The 23,457-nt window shown below is 42.1% G+C and overlaps 2 protein-coding genes and 1 pseudogene across 2 annotated transcripts in view; 2 read left to right on the plus strand and 1 right to left on the minus strand.

Moving 5' to 3' along the window:
* The window catches only part of LOC110069499 (uncharacterized), a 46,288-nt gene that overhangs the window by 10,989 nt on the left and 11,842 nt on the right, over positions 1 to 23,457 (minus strand). The window contains exons 6-10 of the mRNA XM_089298013.1: positions 21,875 to 22,085; positions 19,764 to 19,856; positions 19,145 to 19,237; positions 18,476 to 18,568; positions 17,901 to 17,993 (exon numbers count right to left, since the gene is read on the minus strand). Coding sequence (XP_089154139.1) covers positions 17,901 to 17,993; positions 18,476 to 18,568; positions 19,145 to 19,237; positions 19,764 to 19,856; positions 21,875 to 22,085 — 583 coding nt within the window. The remainder of the gene's footprint in view (positions 1 to 17,900; positions 17,994 to 18,475; positions 18,569 to 19,144; positions 19,238 to 19,763; positions 19,857 to 21,874; positions 22,086 to 23,457) is intronic.
* Positions 956 to 7,522, plus strand: LOC110053709 (uncharacterized). Its single transcript, XM_089298295.1, has one exon. It carries the CDS (start codon positions 1,370 to 1,372, stop codon positions 7,520 to 7,522), a length of 6,153 nt encoding a protein of 2,050 aa, XP_089154421.1. The 5' UTR covers positions 956 to 1,369.
* Positions 7,126 to 9,449, plus strand: LOC149106287 (uncharacterized; annotated as a pseudogene).

Here is a 23,457-nt window from a genome sequence, read left to right on the forward strand (position 1 = left end):
AGCGTAGTGCAACAGCGAATTGGAAGAGATGGAAGCAGTGGCCGGGCTTGGAAATGTAATATCCAGTCTACCATTCCTACAATTCCAGTATAGTTCAGTTTTGCACAGCCGCATGCATCGCTTATGGTACCACGTTGTCAGATGTAGTCGGCGAAGTGTTCTTGTTATTAAACGGCATTTATCTAGAGAAAGACTCGCGGTTGGTACAGGAAACTGCTTCATCTAATCTTTGTTCTAAGGTTTCCATTAAGAAGGAATTGTTATCATTCAAACCTTATCTGTACTCCGTTTATGAAACGAGGGCGCTTGCGCGCTTAAGAGGCGCCCTCTGTAAATTTCAACTATGGCCATTTGGACCAGAAAAAAATCAGATTCCTCAAACTTTCTCAGATGAATGGTCTAGACAAGTGATTCACAAAAATATAACTTTCAGTTCAATTCGATTCGTATTTTAGCGCTGGGGCCACCATCTTGGTTTTGCCCCTCTGAGAGGGCTTTCAGCGGCCATTTTAGGGCACATTTTTAACAATTTGCCATACAAAGAAAACGATATAAATCCGGGTAAAAACCCTTTATTCGAGACAAGCAAATGTTTCTTGTTACATTGAGAGGCTGTTTTGGCAATTTGATCATCACCTGATTTTTTTACAGAATTTTAAATTTCTTCCCTTTCGGACTACTCATGAAGCGCCATAAAAAAGGCGAAGTTTAAAGGAAAATATCGCCAAAAGTACATCACTTGAGATCCCAAAACAGCCCTCCACTTATAGAGCAATGTCTCACCTGTAAAAACATGCAATAAAATTTTGGGGCAGTCAAAACTGTAAAATGTTAGAAGAAGAAGTTTAAGCTGTGCTTTTGTCAACAAAGACCGCCGTCCTAATTAGCATAATAACGTGAAAATAACGATGCACAGAGAAAATAATGATATTGTAGGATTCCACGTGGGAATTTTTATTTTAGCTTGCCATTTACGTATGCAAATTAGGACTATTTAAAACGCTACGGTTTCCTAGCGCGCCAATCTTTTCAACGTTTTCTCTAGCTTCAAGTTAATATTGTTGCGGAATCTATTCTACCTAGCTTCACCGTCATCGCTACAGTCAGGAAACATTTGTAAGTCTTTATATTCTGTCCTGTATTTCTCATATCGCTCGGCTCTTCTTCACATGTATTTTTATTTATTTTTCTAGTCGGACCTCGCTCGCTCTATCTTTCAATTCTCAACGGGCTCCTCGAGTCTCTTCAACAGAGCGTGAGTTCGAAATCTCTAGACGTAGCGTCAACAAGAACTGTAAGCTACATTGTCCGAAAATGGTTCCAGAGGTTGATTGCCTTTCCTAATCGTCGATCGCTGTTCAACTCGACGATGGAAGAAGAAACCGATGGCCAAGCTACCCGTCGCCAAGTTCTACCGAACGTAACGCTGGATCAACAGGGCGTTCGGAATGAAAATTTACTCCGTCTTCATAGAAGCAGACGAGCGGCAAAGGGCAACGTTACGAAGAAAATCACTGAAATCACTTTGTGTATGTCGCAATCGCCTTCATCGGAGGAATTGTTATCCAAGGCACAAGAATTTAACACGACTATAGAGGCTTTCAAAACTGCTCATGCAAATTATCACTCAATGTTGAGTGATGAAGATGAGATTCAAGACTCTCAAGATTATTACGAATCCGAATGTGCAAGGATTGCTAATTTTCAAGAGACATTAGATCAGTTTATCACAAGGACCAGTGTACAGAATTACGCAAGCGAAGTTCGACCGGAAGATTCAATTAGCAATGTCGGCTCGAGAACACACACGCGATCGCGCTCGTCGCACGCGTCATCTCGGAAGTCGGGTGGTGGCTCTACGACTCATGTACATAGCCCAAGATTGGCCGCTGCTGCAAAAAGGGCAGCTCTACAAGCAGATGCCGCAACCCTCCATAAACAGCAAGCTATACAGCAAGAAGAATTACGCCTTCGACGGGAAATTATTAAGCAGCAACAACTTCAAGAAGAAGCCAAGTTACGCCTCGATCAAAGAACGCGTGAGCTGGATCTGGAAAGGAAAATTGCTAGAGCGCAGGCCGAGGAACAAACGTACGCTAATGCCGAGCTAGAAACTGCCAACGTCAAACAGCCATCTGGAATTCCTGCTCAATTGCTCCCTCTTCCGTTGGATCAACAGCCATTTTCTCCTATGAAGCCACGCCCTCCCATGGCTCCACAGAAAACCAAGCCTTTAGAGAACAAATACTATGAAGATGTTCGCCTCGCCGGCCATCTTGAAGACGACATAAAAGAAAGTCCATCATCACATGGCTCATCTACCGGGGAGAGATTCTTACAAGAACTAATAGAGATTCAGAGAGAGCAGCAGAGACATAACAAGAGTCTTCTTTACCTCCAAGAATCTCGTGATCATCAATTACAGGAACTACTCGCTCAGCAAAACAAGCTTTCCTTGTCACTCACATTACCAAGCAGCGAGGTGCAAGTGTTTGACGGAGACCCCGCCAATTATTACAACTTCGTGCGGTCATTTACGAATCTCATTGAGGCGAAGACCACTGACTGCAAGATGCGCCTACACTATCTTGTCCAATACACTCGCGGAGATGTCCATGATTTAATGCAAAGCTGCCTAGCGATGGAACCAGATAGGGGTTACATCGAGGCGCGCCGTCTTTTGAAGGAAAGGTACGGACAAGGATATAAAATCGCAACAGCTCTGGTCGAACGTTTGATAAACGGGCCACCCATAAAGAATGAAGATTGTAACGCTCTCCAGAAGCTTTCAATTGCACTTAAAAATTGTAAGAACATTTTGCAAGATGTTGGTTACCTCAACAAGGTTGACAACCCTGACAGTCTGCAGAAAATTGTGAGAAGGTTGCCACTCCCACTGAGACGAAGTTGGCGCGACAAGGCAGACGACATTACAAATAATGAGCAGAGAGAGATCACTTTCCACGACTTCGCAAAGTTTGTGGACGCGAAAGCACGCGCAATGTCCCATCCGGTGTTTGGAAACATTAAAGATGATCCAAGGAATGGCAGAAAGGATTCAAAAGGGTCAACCAATAGAAGAGGTGCCAATTTCGCCACTTCCGGGAGTGATGGAGACCACCCTGATGTTAACAATAAGCAGCCAGATTCATCCATTGGCTCAACTTTGACAAAGAAGCTGCCTGCTAAGTGTCCCTTTTGCAATAGTCATCACGTCCTAGTCCGCTGCAAAGACTTCAAGAAGCTTCGCGTGGAGCAGAGACTTCAGTTCGTTCGTTCAAAGGGTCTCTGTGTTAACTGCCTCCTTCCTGGCCATTTTGTAAGGGAGTGCCCCAAGTCAAGTTTCTGTAAGATTTCCGGATGTCAATCCAAGCACTCCACATATCTCCACCCACAGAGAGATGCACGAGAACCTGAGGAGACATCGCGTCGTGAGAATACTAATGAGCATGAGGTTTCAATACCAGACTGCAATGCTGTAGGCAACGCCCAAAGCAGCTTCATCACCGCCGATGGTCAGTGTGCTTCAATTGGGGCCGGCAAATCAGGGACCGCCTTACCAATAGTTCCTGTAAGGGTCAAGGCTAAAGGATCAAATAGATCAACTGTAACCTACGCCTTTCTCGATAACGGCTCCAATACCACATTCTGTTCCAACAAGCTCGTGGAGACTTTGGGCATCGATGGGGACAAGACGCGACTTTCCCTTACTACCCTCGGCAAGCAGAACTGCATAACGAGCTGCAATCTCTTCAGTCTGGAAGTATTTGATTTGGATGAGAATTACTTTGTTGATCTTCCGTCCGTGTTTTCAGTACCGAGCCTACCCGTGAGTAATGACAGTATTCCGACTCAAGAGGATGTGATCAGCTTCCCTTACCTCAGAGATCTTCAAATCCGAACGATCGATTCGAATATCGGCTTGCTTATTGGATGTGACGTTCTAAAGGCCCTGGAACCTCGTGAAACTCGTGTTAGTCAAGGCCAAGGCCCATTTGCCACTCGAACGATATTTGGTTGGACGGTGAATGGTCCCTTGGCGAGAATGGGCCAGCCACACCCAGTTTGCAACTTTGTAAAGGCCGACGAAGAGCTTAGCCAGCAGTTTCGCACGTTCTGCGACTGGGAATTCTCGGATTCCATTTGCGTCAGCAAACCAGCAATGTCCAAAGAAGACAAGCGTGCACTATCAATCATGAAGGAGTCGATCTGTTTGAAGGAAGGTCACTACCAGATAGACTTACCCTGGAAAGACGATGTGCCCTGTTTACCAAACAATCGAACAATGGCAGAACACCGTTTGAAGTTACTGCGCAGAAGGTTACTTAAGAACCCAGACCTGCGTTCGAAGTATTCAGCATTCATGGACAGCCTTTTCGAGAACAGGTACGCTCAAATGGTACCCCAGACTCCACTGGAACACACCACCAGTGTAACATGGTACTTACCTCACCACCCTGTCGTGAACCCGAACAAGCCAGACAAGGTTCGTGTAGTGTTCGACTGTGCCGCACGATACAACGGGGTGTCCCTTAACTCTCAGCTTCTGCATGGTCCAGACCCAACCAACACGTTGGTGGGAGTTCTGATTCGTTTTCGTGAAGAGCCCATCGCCATAATGTCCGACATCGAAGGAATGTTCCACCAGGTGCGTGTCAGCCCCAAGGATTGCGATGCTCTCCGCTTCCTATGGTGGCCAGAAAACGACTTCAGTAAGGATCCAGAAGATTACCAAATGTTGGTTCATTTATTCGGTGCCACCTCGTCCCCGAGTTGCGCTAATTTTGGCTTAAAGCAGACGGCAGACGATAATCAAGAAATGTTCAGCGAAGAGGCAGTGAGAACTCTAAGGCGCAATTTCTATGTGGATGAGTCCATCAAAGGCGAAACCAAGGCAATATCACTGGTATCAGAACTTCGCGCACTGCTTTCCAAAGGGGGATTTCGGTTAACCAAATGGATTTCTAACTCCAGAAAAGTCATTGAGTCTGTACCTACATCAGAGAGAGCAGTCTCGGTGAAGGATCATCTCCTCGACCAATTGCCTTGTGAACGTGCTCTGGGAATCCGATGGGATGTCGAGACGGACACCTTTGGCTTTAAGATATCCTTAAAGGACAAGCCTTCTACCAGAAGAGGAATTCTCTCCATCGTGAGTTCCATCTACGACCCTCTGGGTTTCGCTGCACCTTTCATCCTCCCAGCCAAGCGTCTACTGCAGAACGTGTGTCGAAGAGGCTTAGGATGGGACGACATAGTGTCAAACGAAGACATCGCTATATGGCAGAGTTGGCTCGGAGATCTCCCTAAGCTGGAGTCACTTAAAGTTTATCGATGTTTCAAGCCGCCTGACTTCGGCGACGTCACAACTTGCCAGATCCACCACTTTGCTGATGCCAGTCAGATCGCTTATGGCGCAGTGTCCTACTTGCGCATCACAAACGCGCAAGGTCTCATTCATTGTTCATTTGTCATTGGGAAATCCCGGCTGTCACCACTCAAGCTTCTTACTATTCCTCGGTTAGAATTGAGCGCAGCTGTTGTCGCAGCCAGACTGGACAAGATCATTAGAACTGAAACCGACATAAAGGTCGACGAGTCTGTGTTTTGGACCGACAGCACTTGCGTCTTGGGATACCTCCGAAACGAGAGCAAGCGCTTTCATACCTTTGTGGCCAATCGAGTAGCTACAATACAGGAGGTCGCGGCGGCTTCGCAGTGGAGGCACGTTGACTCCTCACAGAACCCAGCGGACGACGCATCGCGTGGGCTCTCCGCAGAGGCTCTGTTAAAGAACAGTCGATGGCTCAGAGGCCCTGATTTCCTGTGGCGTCCAGAATCTTCTTGGCCCGTTGCACCCAGTCCCGTCCTGGAGGTTTCACCAGCTGACCCAGAGGTAAAATCAACAGTTGAGGTATACTCCCAATACACAGAAATCAGAGAGGAACCGATGAACAAGATCTTTGAACGATTTTCCTCGTGGTACGGCTTGAAGAAATTCATGGCTTGGATCCTTCGCTATCGTGATAATCTCCGATCAGCAGTTAAGCAACGTAGGAGTGGTTACACAACAGTCACTAAGAAAACAAAGATAGTCCCAATTACCCTTGAAGAGTTACGAAATGCAGAAAAGGAAATTGTGAGACACGTTCAAGAAGAAAGTGTCGAAGAGGAATTGGCCATATTGAGAAAGGCATCATCCACGCCATCATCCTCACCCCCCTCAAGTGAGCAGAAATCAAAGCGTCAGGTCAAGAAATCGAGCAAGATCGTCAAACTCGATCCCCGGATGATTGACGGCTTGTTGTGTGTCGGAGGGAGGATAGCCAATGGACCCTTCCAGCAGCGTGTAAAGCATCCAGTAATTTTGCCAAAGTCTCACCACATTGTTCCCCTCATCATTCGCCAGTATCATCATGTTTCTGGTCATTCAGGAGTGGAACATGTTCTTAGCCTGATTGGAGAGAAGTTCTGGATCGTCGGCGCCAGAACAGCAGTGCGAAGATATCTAAATACCTGCGTTGCTTGCAAGAGAAGACAAGCCCATGTTGGAAAACAGAAAATGGCGGATTTGCCACTAGACAGAATTACACCTGACAAACCTCCATTGACCTATGTGGGAGTCGACTGCTTTGGCCCGTTCCTGATTCGCCGTGGAAGAACAGAAGTTAAGCGTTACGGTGTGCTGTACACCTGCCTGATGGTACGTGCTGTTCACATAGAAGTGGCCCACAATCTGGACACCTATTCGTTTCTAAACAGTTTCAGGCGATTTGTTGCAAGAAGAGGATCTCCGGAACTGATAAGATCCGACAACGGCAGCAATTTTGTATCAGGAGAACGCGAGCTTAACCGCTCTATCAAAGAATGGAACCAGGAAAAAATCGCCGATTTCCTACTTCAAAGAAACGTCCAGTGGGCATTCAACCCTCCATGTGGGTCCCACCATGGCGGTCCATTGGAACGTTGCATAAGGACAGTAAGAAAGGTCTTAAACGCACTGGTCAGGGAGCAAGTACTGGATGACGAAGGGCTGTCAACATTCATGTGCGAAGCGGAGTCAATCGTAAACAGCAGACCCTTGACAAAGGTCTCAGACGACGTTCGCGACCTCGGACCCCTCACGCCTAATCACCTTCTCCTCTTTCGGTACAGCCAACCGTTTCCTCCTGGAATCTTTGCCAAGGAGGACATATACTCCAGGCGCAGGTGGAGGCAAGTCCAGTACTTATCGGATGTATTTTGGCGCAGATGGGTAAAGGAATATCTCCCAACTTTGCAACAGAGGCAAAAATGGTTCAGGCTGCGCCGAAATTTTCAAATCGGAGACATCGTACTGCTCACAGATGAGAAGTCACCAAGGGGTTTATGGCCACTTGCACGCATAACCGGCGTTAAGACAAACCAGCGAGACCGTCTAGTAAGAAGCGTCACGCTGAAAACAAAATCAAGCACACTCGAACGTCCTATAGACAAGATCGTCTTACTTGAAGGAGTAGCTGAAGTTGCGGAGGAAGCTTAATTGTGGAACTTGCCTATCTGTCTCGTCACCCAGTGACGCTGTACTAAGGAACAATTAATGTTAACATTGCGTGGTAATCCTTTATAGTCTAATGTAAATGCCTATGTAGCGCATTTAGGGGCCGGGATGTAGGATTCCACGTGGGAATTTTTATTTTAGCTTGCCATTTACGTATGCAAATTAGGACTATTTAAAACGCTACGGTTTCCTAGCGCGCCAATCTTTTCAACGTTTTCTCTAGCTTCAAGTTAATATTGTTGCGGAATCTATTCTACCTAGCTTCACCGTCATCGCTACAGTCAGGAAACATTTGTAAGTCTTTATATTCTGTCCTGTATTTCTCATATCGCTCGGCTCTTCTTCACATGTATTTTTATTTATTTTTCTAGTCGGACCTCGCTCGCTCTATCTTTCAATTCTCAACGGGCTCCTCGAGTCTCTTCAACAGAGCGTGAGTTCGAAATCTCTAGACGTAGCGTCAACGAGAACTGTAAGCTACAGATATATTCCACTTACCTCGCGACATGTCGACAACTGGATGTTCCACGATACCTCATGTTATATTTCCAGTATGTTTCAGCCACATTTTCGGTGATTAGTGTACGAAATCACTCTCGGACATCGCCACGGTTAAGCAGATTTCAACTCTCCAAAACCCGCTTCATAACATCTATCAATATATGTATTTTCCTTCGGAAGGTCAGCGTGAGCACGCATGTGATTTATGCTAACACATCTTGTGCTAGCACGTGGAGTCTCTAGAGACTCCAGTTGGAATATATATAAGGAGTGAATAGGTTGATATATTCATCAAGTGCGACACTACTCGACGGTGCTTGTAGTTTTCTTGTTTGTTTCATCGTATTTGAGATGCCCTCGAGTCCCGAAACTTCGAAGAACCCTACAGAGTCTGCTACGGAGGACGTTTTCGAACGTTTTAAAACGTACCTTGACCACAAGATTGAAAATCTCTCGTCGGGATTAAGCTCGCAATCGTCAAGTGAAACTGGAAAATTGCAAAGAGCGTCTGAGGCCGGCAAGCTTACGTTCCAAGGCAACAAAGACCAGTTGCTGTTTAACTCCGAACTTCAGGCGACGGTAGACGAAGCCGCTAATTTTCTTGGCTTGCGCGACGTCGACAAAGCTGCTGAAAAGGTTGACGACATCATCAGAAGATCATACAACTGGCAGACAAGAGCGAAGCAGGTTGGCTTGCGGTGAAGGAATACGAGGCGGAGGAGTTAGCTAGTGATTCGGACGACGAGAAGAGGATCAGGAAGGCCCAGGAGAGGGCTTTGAAGAAGAAGAAGCAAAATGCTTTAAAGAAATCCGAGAAGAATAAGACTCCCCTCAGCGCTCATACTTCTCGCGCTGCTGACGACCGGTCTCTTTTTCGAGGTATGCTCCTTGCCCTTTCTTTGTTTTTTCAATGTGGCAGGCAGGTGCTCTCACTCTGCCTGCCTTACAGTCTTGTGTATTTGTGTTATGCTTCAGCGTTCTGGAGAAAGAAAATGATTTTCCTTCATACGAACGGAGTGAGGGAGAAGGAAAATGTATTTTCCTTCGGAAGTTCAGCGTGAGCACGCATGTGATTTATGCTAACACATCTTGTGTTAGCACGTGGAGTCTCTCGAGACTCTAGTTGGAATATATATAAGGAGTGAATAGGTTGATATATTCATCAAGTGCGACACTACTCGACGGTGCTTGTAGTTTTCTTGTTTGTTTTGTTTATTTTTTCCACGTTTTTATTTTTTCTTCAGTGAAGGTTTTCTGCTGTGCGTTCTTTGTTTTTTCGTTTTCAGGCCGTAGAATGCCTTCTCCGGCAGACATCTGCTTCAGATGCGGAAAGAGAGGTCATTGGAGTTCAAGTTGCGGGAGGCTCAGCGACGGTCCTGGATTCGGGAATTACAGAAACACAACCAGACTTGGCTCAGGCAGTACATCTGGAGAGCAATCCAGCAGACCAGACGAGCGACAGTCAACTATTTGAACATGATGATGCGGTCGGATGTTTTGAAGATATCATTAAGGTGGAAGACTTGTTTTGCCTTCTTTTGAGGTAGAATCTGATTCACTGGTCCCTGGTACAGTTCCGCCAGGTGTTAAGTGGAGACTTCAAGCTCATGTTCTGTTTTGGGAGAAGATTGGCGCACCACCTTTTATCATCGATTGTATTAGAGAAGGTTACAAAATTCCGTTTTATGTTTCTCCGCCTCCAGCAGAATTTAGTAATAATCGTTCTGGTTTAGAACATTCCGAGTTCGTTCACTCAGCTATTCTTGAGTTGCTTTCCTCGGGAAGAGTTTGTCAAGTTCCGAAGAGTTGCCTCAACGTTATCAATCCGCTTTCTGTTTCGGTTCAAAGTTGTGGGAAAAGACGTTTGATTTTGGATTTAAGGTACATCAATCACCACGTTTTTAAGCAAAAATTCAAGTTCGAGGACTGGAGAGTTGGGCTAGACTATTTTGAGAAAGGTAGCTACTTCACCAAATTTGACCTCAAAAGTGGATATCATCATTTGGATATTTTTCCAGAACACCAGCCATTCCTCGGTTTTAGCTGGGTGATGTCTGATGGGGAACCTAGTTTCTTTATGTTTACAGTTCTCCCGTTTGGTTCATCTTCGGCGCCTTACATTTTCACCAAGTTGCTCAGACCTTTAGTAAAGCATTGGAGATCTCAGGGAATACGTGCCGTTGTTTACCTCGATGATGGTTTTGACGTTGAGTCTACTGGGTCGTTGAGCCAACTTCATTCGAACATTCTTAGATCAGACCTTCCCGCGGCGGGCTTCATATCTAATGACGACAAGTCAGTTTGGGTTCCTGTACAATTTATTGTTTGGCTTGGTATTGTTTGGGATGGGATTCAAGGAAACATTAGCATTACCGAGTCAAGAATAGATAAGGCCTTGTCCCACATTGGCAGCGCCCTACAACCTCGTGCGTTATCAGCAAGAAGTTTGGCTTCCATTTTTGGAAAGATCATATCTATGAGTCCCGTTTTAGGAAACCTCGCTCGAATTATGACCAGGCATTGTCAGACGTCTGTGGCTGCCGCCCAAGATTGGGATAGTGTATTTTTGCTTGATAGATACTGTGTAGTTGAACTTGAGTTTTGGAAGAACAATCTTCGTTCCGTTAACACTAGAAGCGTGTCTGATTCGGTCACTCCATTTGTTTCTATTTATTCAGATGCAAGTGATGTTGCTTGCGCTGGCCATATTGACGGGAAAGATATTTGTGCTCATAGGATGTTTACTGAGGCTGAACGTCAGGAGAGTTCCACTTACCGTGAATTATTAACTGTACAGTTCGTCCTTAGTTCATTCAGTTCTTTTCTGCCTAATTCAAGAGTCAAGTGGTTTACCGATAACCAGGGGGCCGCAAGAATTGCGCAAGTTGGTAGTATGCACTTTAATCTTCACAAGTTAGCTTTTGATATTTTTTCGCTATGCTTTAAATTGGGAATTGTTTTGGACATTCAGTGGGTGCCCCGATCTCTCAATGATAAGGCGGATTACCTCGGCAAGATAATTGATTATGACGATTGGGAACTTGCCCCCGAGTTGTTTCAGCAGCTAGACGGTCTTTGGGGGCCATATACTGTGGATTGTTTTGCCTCTCACTACAACAAAAAAGTTCCAAAATATTTTTCAAGATTCTGGAACCCTGCGACGTCAGGTGTGGATGCATTTTTCCAGGACTGGCGAGGCGAAAATTGTCTACTTGTACCACCGATTCCAATTTTGTCTAAAGTTCTCATTTTCATGTTTAGATCTCCTGCCAGTGGAACGTTAATTGCATCGCATTGGCCGTCTGCTCCTTTTTGGCCACTGTTGGTCAATAGGTTTTGGAGTTTTGTTGTTGATTACGCATTCTTCGAAGGTGCGCTAGCGTTGCGTTCAGGGCGCAACATTAACTCGCTGTTAGGCTCGTCAAGTTGGAATGGTTTTATCATCGCTGTCAAACTTAATTTTTCTGACAGTGTCATCACAAACCAACTGGATCGTACATAAACATTATACACGCTGTGTTATTGTATTACAGTTTTTCAAGCCTTTTTTGGCAGTCCTTGGAGCCGGTTGGCATCAGGTTCTAGCCGGATGGCAGCGAACTCTTTTAGCCATTTGGCTTTATGGTCTAGCCGGATGGCAGCCGACTTTGGCCGGTTGGCTATGGATTTTTTCTTAAACTTTTCGCCGGCGCTAAATCGGCATAAGCACATCCCCTTCCCTCTATTTTATATTATCTCTTAGTATTTTTGCTTCCTTAGGATTTGACTGAAGCCACTTCGTGGGGACGGACCTGTGTTGCCAAAAGGCGTTTAATGCTGAAGCAAGTTTTATCGTCTAAGGCTAATTCTTCTGTTAAAAAGTATGTCGCTCAATACAGGCTTTTCTGTCTTTATATGAAGTCCAGAGGCCTAAGATTGGTTTTGCCTTATGATAGTTTACTTATATCTGAATACCTGTCTAATCTTCACGAAACCAAAAAATCATATGCTGTTGTTTTGTCTGCGTTTTGTGCGTTAAAATGGGTCCATGATCTTATTCCATACGGGATACAAGGTAATCCAGTTGATTCTGCACTATCTCGCAACATTGTGGAGGCTAGTAAACGTGTATTTAGCAGACCGGTCGGAAAAAAAGAAGCCTATTACTCCTGATATGATACGTCGAATTTGTATTAAGTTTGCTTATGAAGGCTGTAATCTTAGTGGTTTACGTACAGCATTAATTTTTGTTTTAGGCTTTTATGGCCTCTTCAGGGTTAATGAGCTTTTGGATATACAGGCTTCGCATATTGTAGTTTTTGATGATCATCTAGAGATTAATGTTAAGCATAGCAAAACTGATCAATATAGGCAAGGCAATATTGTGTTTATTTCTAAAAGTGGTGGTCTTGCATGTCCTCATTCATTATTAGCCCGTTATTTTTCAGCAGCAAGTATTGATCTAAGTTCATCTGCTCACATTTTTAGAACCCTTAAATTTGTCAAGAAGTGCAATTTGTATACCCTAGGCCCTAGGAGACTAAGTTATACTAGGTGTAGAGAGCTAATTAAAGAATCGCTTTCAGCTATAGGGATTAACTCCATCCCTTATAGTACTCATAGCCTTAGATCAGGCGGTGCTACCTTTATAGCAGACAATCTTATGAAATCAGGTGCGTCTGATAGGTTATTAATGCTTCACGGGCGATGGAAATCAGAGAAAGCTAAGAATATGTATGTTAAAGATTCTCTGGAAAGTAGGTTACAACTAACTACATATTTTCCTACTTAGGCTTTTTGAGTCGTAAAGATGTAGCCAGTTTTCCCTCCTCACATTGTTTGTACTTATTTGCCTAGCTTAGTGTGAAATGAATTAAAGCATCGTCGGGTAGGTGCTCTCACTCTTCCTGCCTTACAGTATTGTGTATTTGTGTTATGCTTCAGCGTTCTGGAGAAGGAAAATGATTTTCCATCGTACGAACGGAGTGAGGGAGAAGGAAATATTTGTCTTCCGTCTCATAAGCCGCCGTTTACAAGAAGTTTAACAATTTGCTGAGATCCTAACTGACCCAGAAGTCTGTTAGCAGCCTTTAAAATCCTCCTCTTAATCGAGGACTCATCAAGAACTCGTTTTAGCTCAGTTCTGCTTTGATCTGTTGTGCACCCGCCATTATTCCACAGATTGCGTTACATTTGACAAATGCACATTCCAACGGGTAGGGGTAGGGTGGGTAGGAAGTGAAAATGTAACCGACATTAAAGCCATTGTAGGCATTTCTGTGGCTAAACTAGTAACTGGCTTTTCCAGAATGATTTGAACATGAGCTTCTGCTTGCAGGCATTTTCCAGGTTATTTTTGCAGGGTGAGTTTTGAGGAGTGGGGTTCGTGTCTTAAAAAAAAAAAAGAAAACGATAGACAGTATCAGGTCAAAAGATTATGATTTGCGTATCTTGATCAGCTTTATCAGTTCATCAGTGAGGCCCTATTGGGGGTTTTCAGGATACTGGATATTTGGGTAAAAAATTAATAGGATGCAAGAAAGTTACGGGAAAAATTAATGGAGTAGTGCATGTTTAGATCAGATAAAGCGGGACAGTTGTGTCTTTCGCTGCTGGAAGTGCCATCAAATTTTGCAGAAGACAACAGACTGACGAATAGTGCGCAGGAAGTAATGGTAAGGGACGTTCCATTGAAACTCCTTACATTTTCTTAGCCGTTTCACTTTTGCATCAGAAAAGAAAATGTTCAGAAAATTACTGAAGGGCAGTTAAGGACGGTGCCTTCTTTTTTAGGCATGGTTTAAACGCCAGGCGCGCGCTTGGGTTGGAACTAGTGACGTAATTAACTACCCTACCAAGCGTGCGACTTCAAAACAAATCTTATTGTGGCCGAAACAAATTTCGCACTAAAATTACGAGCCTGTACTAAGCCCGGGATTACCAGAAAAGCAGCATATCGCTAAGCACTAACTGTGAACGGCTTCCAACTGAAAAACTAGCTTTATCGTATCCGTAGAAATAATCATACTGAAATTCAACTGTAGATGGCATAATGCGCGCGCAAAACAACTGCGAGAGACGTCAATGTTTAACTTATTTGGGAAGTAACAAGAAAAATTGTAACGGACACCGACAAAGTTTTCGAAAGGATGAAACAACTCATTTAACTTTTGAAAAAGGGGTGATTACAGCTACATTTTATGGTATGAATTGGAAGTGGCAAGCCTTTCAACAATGATTAGATTTTGGCTGTGAGGAAAAGTTATGTAGACTGTATTTTGGCTAAGCCAGAGGAGTGCTGTCCAGGGACGCTCAAAGCGCTGTTGCGACGATTCTGTTATTAAATACATATCAAAAGTGGTTTTTATGTTACCACTTACCACGTAGTTTAAAGATATTTTTTAATATGTTTAGTTTTCTGCATGTAAAGGCGAACCTTAGGAGAATCTGTGAAGAAATATCTTTACCTTTTTTTCAGAAAAATGCTACTGTCAGCAGTAGCTAATTATCTCGGAAAAATTAATGACTACCCCCAGTTTTCTTTGTGGATTCTAATAACCCTGGCTAAGATCTACTTTTTCCACGTTTTCTTAATCTGGCGGAAACACGTCTGTATTTTGTAGGCACCATTTGTTATGAGCCTGTGGCACCCCACAGCCGCTAATGTCGTTCAGTTCTGTAATGGAGCACAGCTGCATGTCTGCACAAGACTAGTTTTCAACCCTATGCAGGACGCTTTAAAATACCTGCATCTATCAAGCGAAGCACTACTGTTGACGCTTAGCTTTTTAAAGACATTATAGATACGTTTAAGGCACACAAGTTGAATGAGTCATAAGCAATTGGATGAGTGACACTTGTCAAAAATATCTGCAGCTTGATTCTCAGCGGCTGTTGTGTCTTCTTGGAGGACCTTCTCCTGTCTGTTTCTGAGCTTTGAAGCCATTCTCAAGAGGAAGGATTAAACGTGGCAAGGAGTCAGGAACTCATCACAGGTGAACCGCCTAATTCTGGCCTCATCTTTTGAGCGCCTCATCTTTTGTGCTACAGTAATTGCTTCGACTTTTATGGCCGTGTCCTGACCCGAGAAAAACGTTTCTTCAAGGTAGTTTTGTTTGTTTTTCATTGAAACGAGTGGCCTTTTTCGTCACTTTCAGGGCCCAGCCTTTAGGTTTAATTTCTTCAGCAGGGACTGGAAGAGTAGAATTTGCTAGGACAGGGTGAACACCACGATTGTCGCTATATCATATTTTGGCCTTGCCATGAACCGTACTGTAAATATTGTTCTTCAGTAATTTTCCGAGCTTTTCCTTATCTGAGGCAAAAGTGGAACAGTCTCAATAACACGCCGCTTATCACTACTTCTTGCTCACTACTTGTCAGTCTGTTGCCTTTCGCAGCATTCGATGGCATTTCGGGCAGCGAAAGACACAAGTATAATGCTAAACAAAAAAAAAAGTAAGAGGCTTTTTATTGGAGTTCTATCCGTATTCTATTTGTAATAAATGAAAATTCTCGTCAAAAACTAATGGCTGTCAATGAGATTAGGATAGTTGTTTACAAATATAGTGTGGAATGTTGTGCCTCGATCTCTTTGCAGACACAAAGGTTGTCATGTAAGAAATTCGTGTTAAACGGTACAGAATTCGGGACACATTTAATTCTCTGTTTATTTCTCCAGCCCAGTCTTTATCTATCTATTCAGTGTAACAAGTGTGGGCTTCGAAATTACTAACAAGGAGCTGCGTTACCTAACCTCAAAACCCCTAAAATCTGATACAAAACTTTCATATTCCACCGTGATATAAGTACTAAGAGTCCAGAATAGATGCTTATATCAGTTGACATACATTTATTTTATCCTAAATAGCAGACCATTGTTGAGGCCCCATAGTGGGAGGAGAAGGAGGGGGGGGGGGGGGGGTGAGTCGGTGTATCCCTTATCCTATTAATTTTTGTCCTAAATATATTGTATCCTGTTAAATCCAGCTCAACGATTTCGTACTCAACTAATGTCCTGTTTTATCTGATCTAAACATGCTCTACTCCATTAATTTTTCCCGTAACTTTCTTGCGTCCCATTAATTTTTTACCCAAATATCCAGTATCCTGAAAACCCCCAATAGGGCCTCACTGATGAACTGATAAAGCTGATCAAGATACACAAATCATAATCCTGATACTGTCTATCGTTTTCTTTTTTTTTTTAAGACACGAACCCCACTCCTCAGAACCCACCCTGCAAAAATAACCTAGAAAATGCCTGCAAGCAGAAGCTCATGTTCAAATCATTCTGGGAAAGCCAGTTACTAGTTTAGCCACAGAAATGCCTACAATGGCTTTAATGTCGGTTACATTTTCACTTCCTACTCACCCTACCCCTACCCGTTGGAATGTGCATTTGTCAAATGTAACGCAATCTGTGGAATAATGGCGGGTGCACAACAGATCAAAGCAGAACTGAGCTCAAACGAGTTCTTGATGAGAATCCTCGATTAAGAGGAGGATTTTAAAGGCTGCTAACAGACTTCTGGGTCAGTTAGGATCTCAGCAAATTGTTAAACTTCTTGTAAACGGCGGCTTATGAGACGGAAGACAAATAATATTGATAGATGTTATGAAGCGGGTTTTGGAGAGTTGAAATCTGCTTAACCGTGGCGATGTCCGAGAGTGATTTCGTACACTAATCACCGAAAATGTGGCTGAAACATACTGGAAATATAACATGAGGTATCGTGGAACATCCAGTTATCGACATGTCGCGAGGTAAGTGGAATATATCATTATTTTCTCTGTGCCTCGTTATTTTCACGTTATTATGCTAATTAGGACGGCGGTCTTTGTTGACAAAAGCACAGCTTAAACTTCTTCTTCTAACATTTTACAGTTTTGACTGCCCCAAAATTTTATTGCATGTTTTTACAGGTGAGACATTGCTCTATAAGTGGAGGGCTGTTTTGGGATCTCAAGTGATGTACTTTTGGCGATATTTTCCTTTAAACTTCGCCTTTTTTATGGCGCTTCATGAGTAGTCCGAAAGGGAAGAAATTTAAAATTCTGTAAAAATATCAGGTGATGATCAAATTGCCAAAACAGCCTCTCAATGTAACAAGAAACATTTGCTTGTCTCGAATAAAGGGTTTTTACCCGGATTTATATCGTTTTCTTTGTATGGCAAATTGTTAAAAATGTGCCCTAAAATGGCCGCTGAAAGCCCTCTCAGAGGGGCAAAACCAAGATGGTGGCCCCAGTGCTAAAATACGAATCGAATTGAACTGAAAGTTATATTTTTGTGAATCACTTGTCTAGACCATTCATCTGAGAAAGTTTGAGGAATCTGATTTTTTCTGGTCCAAATGGCCATAGTTGAAATTTACAGAGGGCGCTTCTTAAAGGCGAAAGAAAAGGGGCCAGGGAGGTCAGCGCCTGCGCTTATCGTGCAGCTTTCAAGCATTAGTGATCACAATTTCAGGCTTTTCCTAAAATGCTTTTGTCATCAGTCTGTTGTCCCAATTGTTTGGTCACCGGACTTAACATTTCTGCGGGAACCATATTTCAAAAGGGTCTTTTACCGATAATTGGCATCATTAGCAAACGATTTAAAACAAGATGCATGTTTCCCTTTTTTGGTTACAACACTGCTACTAAACGAAATTTGCATGTTTTTTTCTTTGGCTACAACACTGCTACTAAACGAACCTTGCATGTTTTTTTTGGGTACAACACTGCCATAAACGAACCATCGATGTCTTTTTTTTTGTTACAAAACAGCTGCTAAACGAACTTTGCATGTTGTTTTGGTTACAACACTAAAGTACCATAAACGAACCTTGCATGTTTTTTTTTTTTGGTTACAACACTGCTGCTAAGTGAGTCTCACCTGGTGTTGAGGCTACAACACTTCTACCTGGAGTGGATGTCATTTGGGTGGGTGTAGTAGACATTTCTGTCATCATAGTGCTTGAAGATTCATCTAAAGTTAGGGATAGACTACGTGTAAGAAATCTTAAAATGACAAGAACACCTTCATTCGAAATACCTAGACTTTGCAGAATTTTGATTGGTGCATGGAACTTAAAACAGAAGTAGATATTAGTAGGCATTAGATGTTTTACTATTGTTTTGCATTCATTATTTTTTTGTTGTTGTGCATTTATAGTGTTTATCTCGACTGTAGATCAAGTTTTTATTTTTAATACAACGTAAACACTGCTGCTAAACAAACCTTGCATGTTTTTTTTTGTATTAAAACGCGGGTGCTAAATGAACTTTGCATGTTTTTTGGTTACAACTTTGCTACTAAACGAACCTTACATGCTTTTTTGGTAACAACACTGCAACTAAACGAACCTCGAATCATCATAGCGCTTTCGTTTTTGGTCTCAACATTGCTACTAAAAGAAACCTTACATTTTTTTTTTTTGAGTTACAACACTGCTACTAAGTGAGTCTCACCTGGTGTTGAAGCTACAACACTGCTACTTGGAGTGGATGTCATTTGGGTGGGTGTAGTAGACATTTCTGTCATCATAGTGCTTGAAGATTCATCTAAAGTAAGGGATAGATTACATGTAAGAAATCTTAAAATGACAAGAACACCTTCATTCGAAATACCTAGACTTTGCAGAATTTTGATTGGTGCATGGAACTTAAAACAGAAGTAGATATTAGTAGGTATTAGGTGTTTTGGTATTGTTTTGCATTCATTGTTTTTTTTGTGTTTGTTTTGTTTTGCATTTATAGTGTTTATCTCGACTGTAGATCCAGCTTTTATTTACAGCGTAAACATTGCTACTAAACGAACCTTGTATGTTTTTTGGTTATAACACTGCTATTAAACAAACCTTGCATGTTCTTTTTCTATTAAAACACGGTTACGAAATGAACCTTGCGTGTTTTTTGGTTACAACTTTGCTACTAAACGAACCTTACATGTTTTTTGGTAAAAACACTGCTACTAAACGAATCTTGCATGTTTTTGTTTTTGGTTACAACACGCAGTGCTACTAAACAAACCTTGAATCATCATAGCGCTTTTTTTTTTTTGGTTTCAACATTGCTACTAAACGAAACGTTGCATCGTTTGTTTTTTTTGTGACAACACTGCTATTAAGTGAGTCTCACCTGGTGTTGAGGCTACAACACTGCTACCTGGAGTGGATGTCATTTGGGTGGGTGTAGCAGACATTTCTGTCATCATAGTGCTTGAAGACTCATCTAAAGTTAGGGATAGATTACATGTAAGAAATCTTAAAATTACAAGAACACCTTAATTCGAAATACCTAGACTTGTAGACTTGCAGAATTTTGATTGGTGCAGGGACCTTAAAACAGAAGTAGGTATTAGTAGGTATTTGGTGTTTTGCTATTGTTTTGCATTCATTGTTTTTTTGTTTTGTTTTGCATTTATAGTGTTTATCTCGACTGTAGATCCAGTTTTTATTTACAACAGTGCTACTAAACAAACCTTGCATGTTTTTTCCTATTACAACACGAGTACTAAATGAACTTTGCATATTGTTTTTGGTTACAAGTTTGCTACTAAACGAACCTTACATGTTTTTTTGGTAACAACGCTGCTACTAAACGAGCCTTGCATGTTTTTGTTTTTGGTTACAACACGCAGCACTACTAAACAAACCTTGCATCATCATAGCGCTTTATTTTGGTTTCAAAATTGCTACTAAACGAAACCTTGTATTTTTTTTTTTGAGTTACAACACTGCTACTAAGTGAGTCTCACCTGGTGCTGAGGCTACAGCACTGCTACTTGGAGTGGATGTCATTTGGGTGGGTGTAGTAGACATTTCCGTCATCATAGTGCATGAAGATTCATCTAAAGTTAGGGATAGATTACATGTAAGAAATCTTAAAGAACACCTTCCCGCCTCGAAATACCAAGACTTTGCAGAATTTTGATTGGCGCATGGAACTTAAAACAGAAGTAAGTATTAGTAGGTATTATTAGGTGTTTTGGTATTGTTTTGCATTCATTTTTTTTCTTTTTTGCATTCAGGGTGTTCATCTCGACTGCAGAGCCAGTTTTTAACATCATGGAAAACTATGGCTGTGAACAAATTTTAAGTTCATTTGCAGTGCAACATATCGATGGAAGAAATTAAGGTGTCTACGTAACAAATAGATTCCATGTTGCCGTGCGTCTGTTCAATAATAGATCACAGATGACGTCAAATTGTGGTAAGAACAAATAAGTGGCACACGAGGCGATAGCCGAGTGTGTCACTGATGTTCTTACCATATTTTGACGTCTTCTGTGACCTATTACGTTATTTTATTTTATCAACTTTTGATAAGCATGATAAGACACAACTTTTGGCAAAGTCCAAAAAATTTCTGTAGATAGGGTTCAGAGCCAACTTAAATTTTCGAAAATTTAAGGTGGCTCTGAACCTTACCTACAGAATTTTTTTAAACTCTGCCAAAAGTTGCATCTTATCATGCTCATCAAAAGTTGATAATATAAAAAAAATTTCACCGTGACGTTTTTGAATTATAAGCCCCTAAAGCTGTAATTAAGCGTGTTTTTAGGAGGTCACACTGTTGTTATGACAACCTATTGTGTCACGAAGATGATAACAACCTGTTTTCCAATGATTGGGCAAATGTTTGATACCATGATTGTAGCATCAAGTGATAAAGAGTGGATATAATTACCCATCAAAATCTAAGTGGGTGAAACTGTTTTGAGCCACCTTAAATGGCTTTCGATGCCAGGAAAGGTTTGCAATGAGAGCTCTTTCTGAATTTTATTGTCTTTAAATCGCTAGAAAATTCTCTCTAAAATTCCCGCTATACATTACCAACCTCGAAAGGTTGATACAAAGCAGTTTTTTTTTTTTTGGGGGGGGGGGGGGGGGGGGTCTGTCTCTGGATGCCGAGTGCCTTTGTTCAACCAGCTGATTGAACTCCTGCTCGCTTATGGCGAGGCCCGGCAAAAAACTTGGTAGCTCACAAGAATAAACATCTTCATCTTCGGAAGAATTATTAGATATTTCCATATTTTAGGAGAAGAAATATAGGAATTATGTTTTACCAAGTGTCAACATCGATGAAAAAAATTGCTGAGAAAAAGTACTAACAAACAAATTGACGTCAGCGTGCAACCCATGGGCAAATGGATCGAGCGTATTAGTCAATGAGAACGCGGGCTTCGCTAAGGCTATGTTATAATTTTTAAAATTTTGTTCCTCTTGGCAGACCGAAAGCAAGACATTTGAGCAGCACTTGTGTGTTAAGGAGAATTTATCCTCCTATGCTAGAATTAACTGTCCATGTCTGGTCATGCGATATTCGCTGGACAATTATTCCCAAGCAAATCGCATAATTGCCGGGTGTTTATGTGATTGATTTAAACATATCCAAACGTGGTTAAGGATCAACGGAGTACGCTTTTCTTGTAACGACGGCTCTAGTATGAGAAGGTTTAATAAATAATAAGATAAATTAACTAATTGGACATAAAGTATTAAGAGTCCCAACTGGTAGGAGGCTGGCTCTTTACAACAACGTGGTCGATGAGTTGAACGCGGAACTACCGAAAACAAATCCAGGTAGTGTTAGGGAAAAGGATTTGAACCAGGGACTTCCAGATTTCAAACCCAGCGTCCTAAACCTCTCGGCCATCTGCCATCCGCCTCCGCGATTCACACCTTTTTCAGTAGTGGCGTAAATGATCTTCCTCGGAATGTTCTCTCCTCTAATAACCGACGGGCCTACTTTGTACCTCTCAGTGGCTGACCGAGACAGATTCAATGGTTACCCAAGAGTAAGTGAACTTAAAATCGACCAACTGCAAGAGGATCTAATTAATACTTATTTATTTTCTTCACTTACTACTAAACGTGTAGACTGTGTTATTTTCTGTTAGACTGGTAACATTTCCGTCCTTGAGCGCAGCCTGAAACACCCCTTTAATGGTTTTTCCTGACGGAATTCCGGTGTAAAAGCACAACTGTAAAGTGATATTTAAATGCGATGTGCAGCTAATACTCTGTGTTATCACGAACTTGATCGGGAATCCTTCGGCAATGTATATGTCTTTGATCTGAAAAAGAGAGAGAGAGAGAGAGAGAGAGAGAGAGAGAGAGAGAGAGAGAGAGAGAGAGAGAGAGAGAGAGAGAGAGAGAGAGAGAGAGAGAAAAGAAAACGTATTACAGGTGAATAGGTAATAGCTGGTTTTCACATGACGTCACTAAAATTCGAACTACAAAACTATTGATCTTTCTGAGATTTTACTTTAATTATGTATAAGAGCAGCTGAAAACTAATATTCATACAAATTTTCGCTCCGAATGGGTTCTTGATTTTGTGATACACTACGCTTGAATTTCTAAGCTTTTGCGTGACGCGGCATTTACATGACGGCCTAGAGAGCTGTCAGGATGGTTAAAAAAGTGACTTATTTCGGGGAACTTGGCTATCTGAACAGTTCATGTCTTAAAAAAAATATTATTTTAATGTTTTAGAGTTCCTCGAGAGAGAGGTTCACGCTTTTGTAGCAAAACTCAGTGACAGATGTATCTGTTGGTTTCCGGCCGCCATGTTGGTGCCCATACGGATGGACACCAGCATGGCGTCTCCATACAAATCTCTATGAATTTGGGTAAAAAATTTCTCTGCGTATCTCGCATAAGAAAAATTGCTGTGACCAGAATTTTGGCGAGAGTCTTTGCATATTTACCTTCTTTCATTTCCCAGATTCTGGACTTTATCTATTGACCGGTTTTGATTATTATTTTGATCTATTTTGAATTGCGTGACACTGAAAACCAGAAATAATGTGATTTCTTTCGACTTCAAAGTAAGAGTTGAAATTCAAGTTTTGGGCGGAGGTAAGGGGAGAGGGTGGAAGGTGTATTTACCTCAATTAACCCTTGTTACAATCATGTGATGATTTCTGGAATTCGAAATTCTCATTCTTTTTAAGACTTAAGTTTCCGTATCCTATATTTGATGAGCAAAGAACTGAGGTAGCTTTTTTTCTCTATCTGAAAACTAAAGACCTGGGCTAAGCCCATATTTCATGCCTGAGGAATGTTTCCAGTTGTTACACTGTACTACTCATTTCAGGAAATCCCTGGGGAGGCGGTACTCCCACATATAAGCTATATGGGTAGGTGCTGCTTTGAAAAGTATGGCTTTCAGGTAGGTTAGTCTGGGACAGGGTATAGAAAGTAGACAGCTTTGAGATAGATTAGAGTATTATAATTCAATTCGTAACACAACCACGCGATCAAATAAACAACAATAATAACACAAAAAATATAATAACAGTAACCAAGACATAACCAGCTGGTTTTCAGTTTGCAATATTCTTTCAAATGTCATCGCTTGAGTGATCTGTCTCAACACAAACATGTTTGTTCGACCAGCGGGAACCTCAGCGACAAGCGGCGAGAAGGACCGGGAATACCTCT

The sequence above is a fragment of the Orbicella faveolata genome, unplaced genomic scaffold, assembly GCF_042242905.1.
Source record: "Orbicella faveolata isolate gen_17 unplaced genomic scaffold, um_ofav_v1 contig_3, whole genome shotgun sequence".
NCBI lineage: Eukaryota > Metazoa > Cnidaria > Anthozoa > Scleractinia > Merulinidae > Orbicella > Orbicella faveolata.

Bases quoted from the DNA above. Each gene is read 5' to 3' on its own strand.
- LOC110053709 (XM_089298295.1), top strand. From the start codon at position 1,370: ATGGAAGAAGAAACCGATGGCCAAGCTACCCGTCGCCAAGTTCTACCG.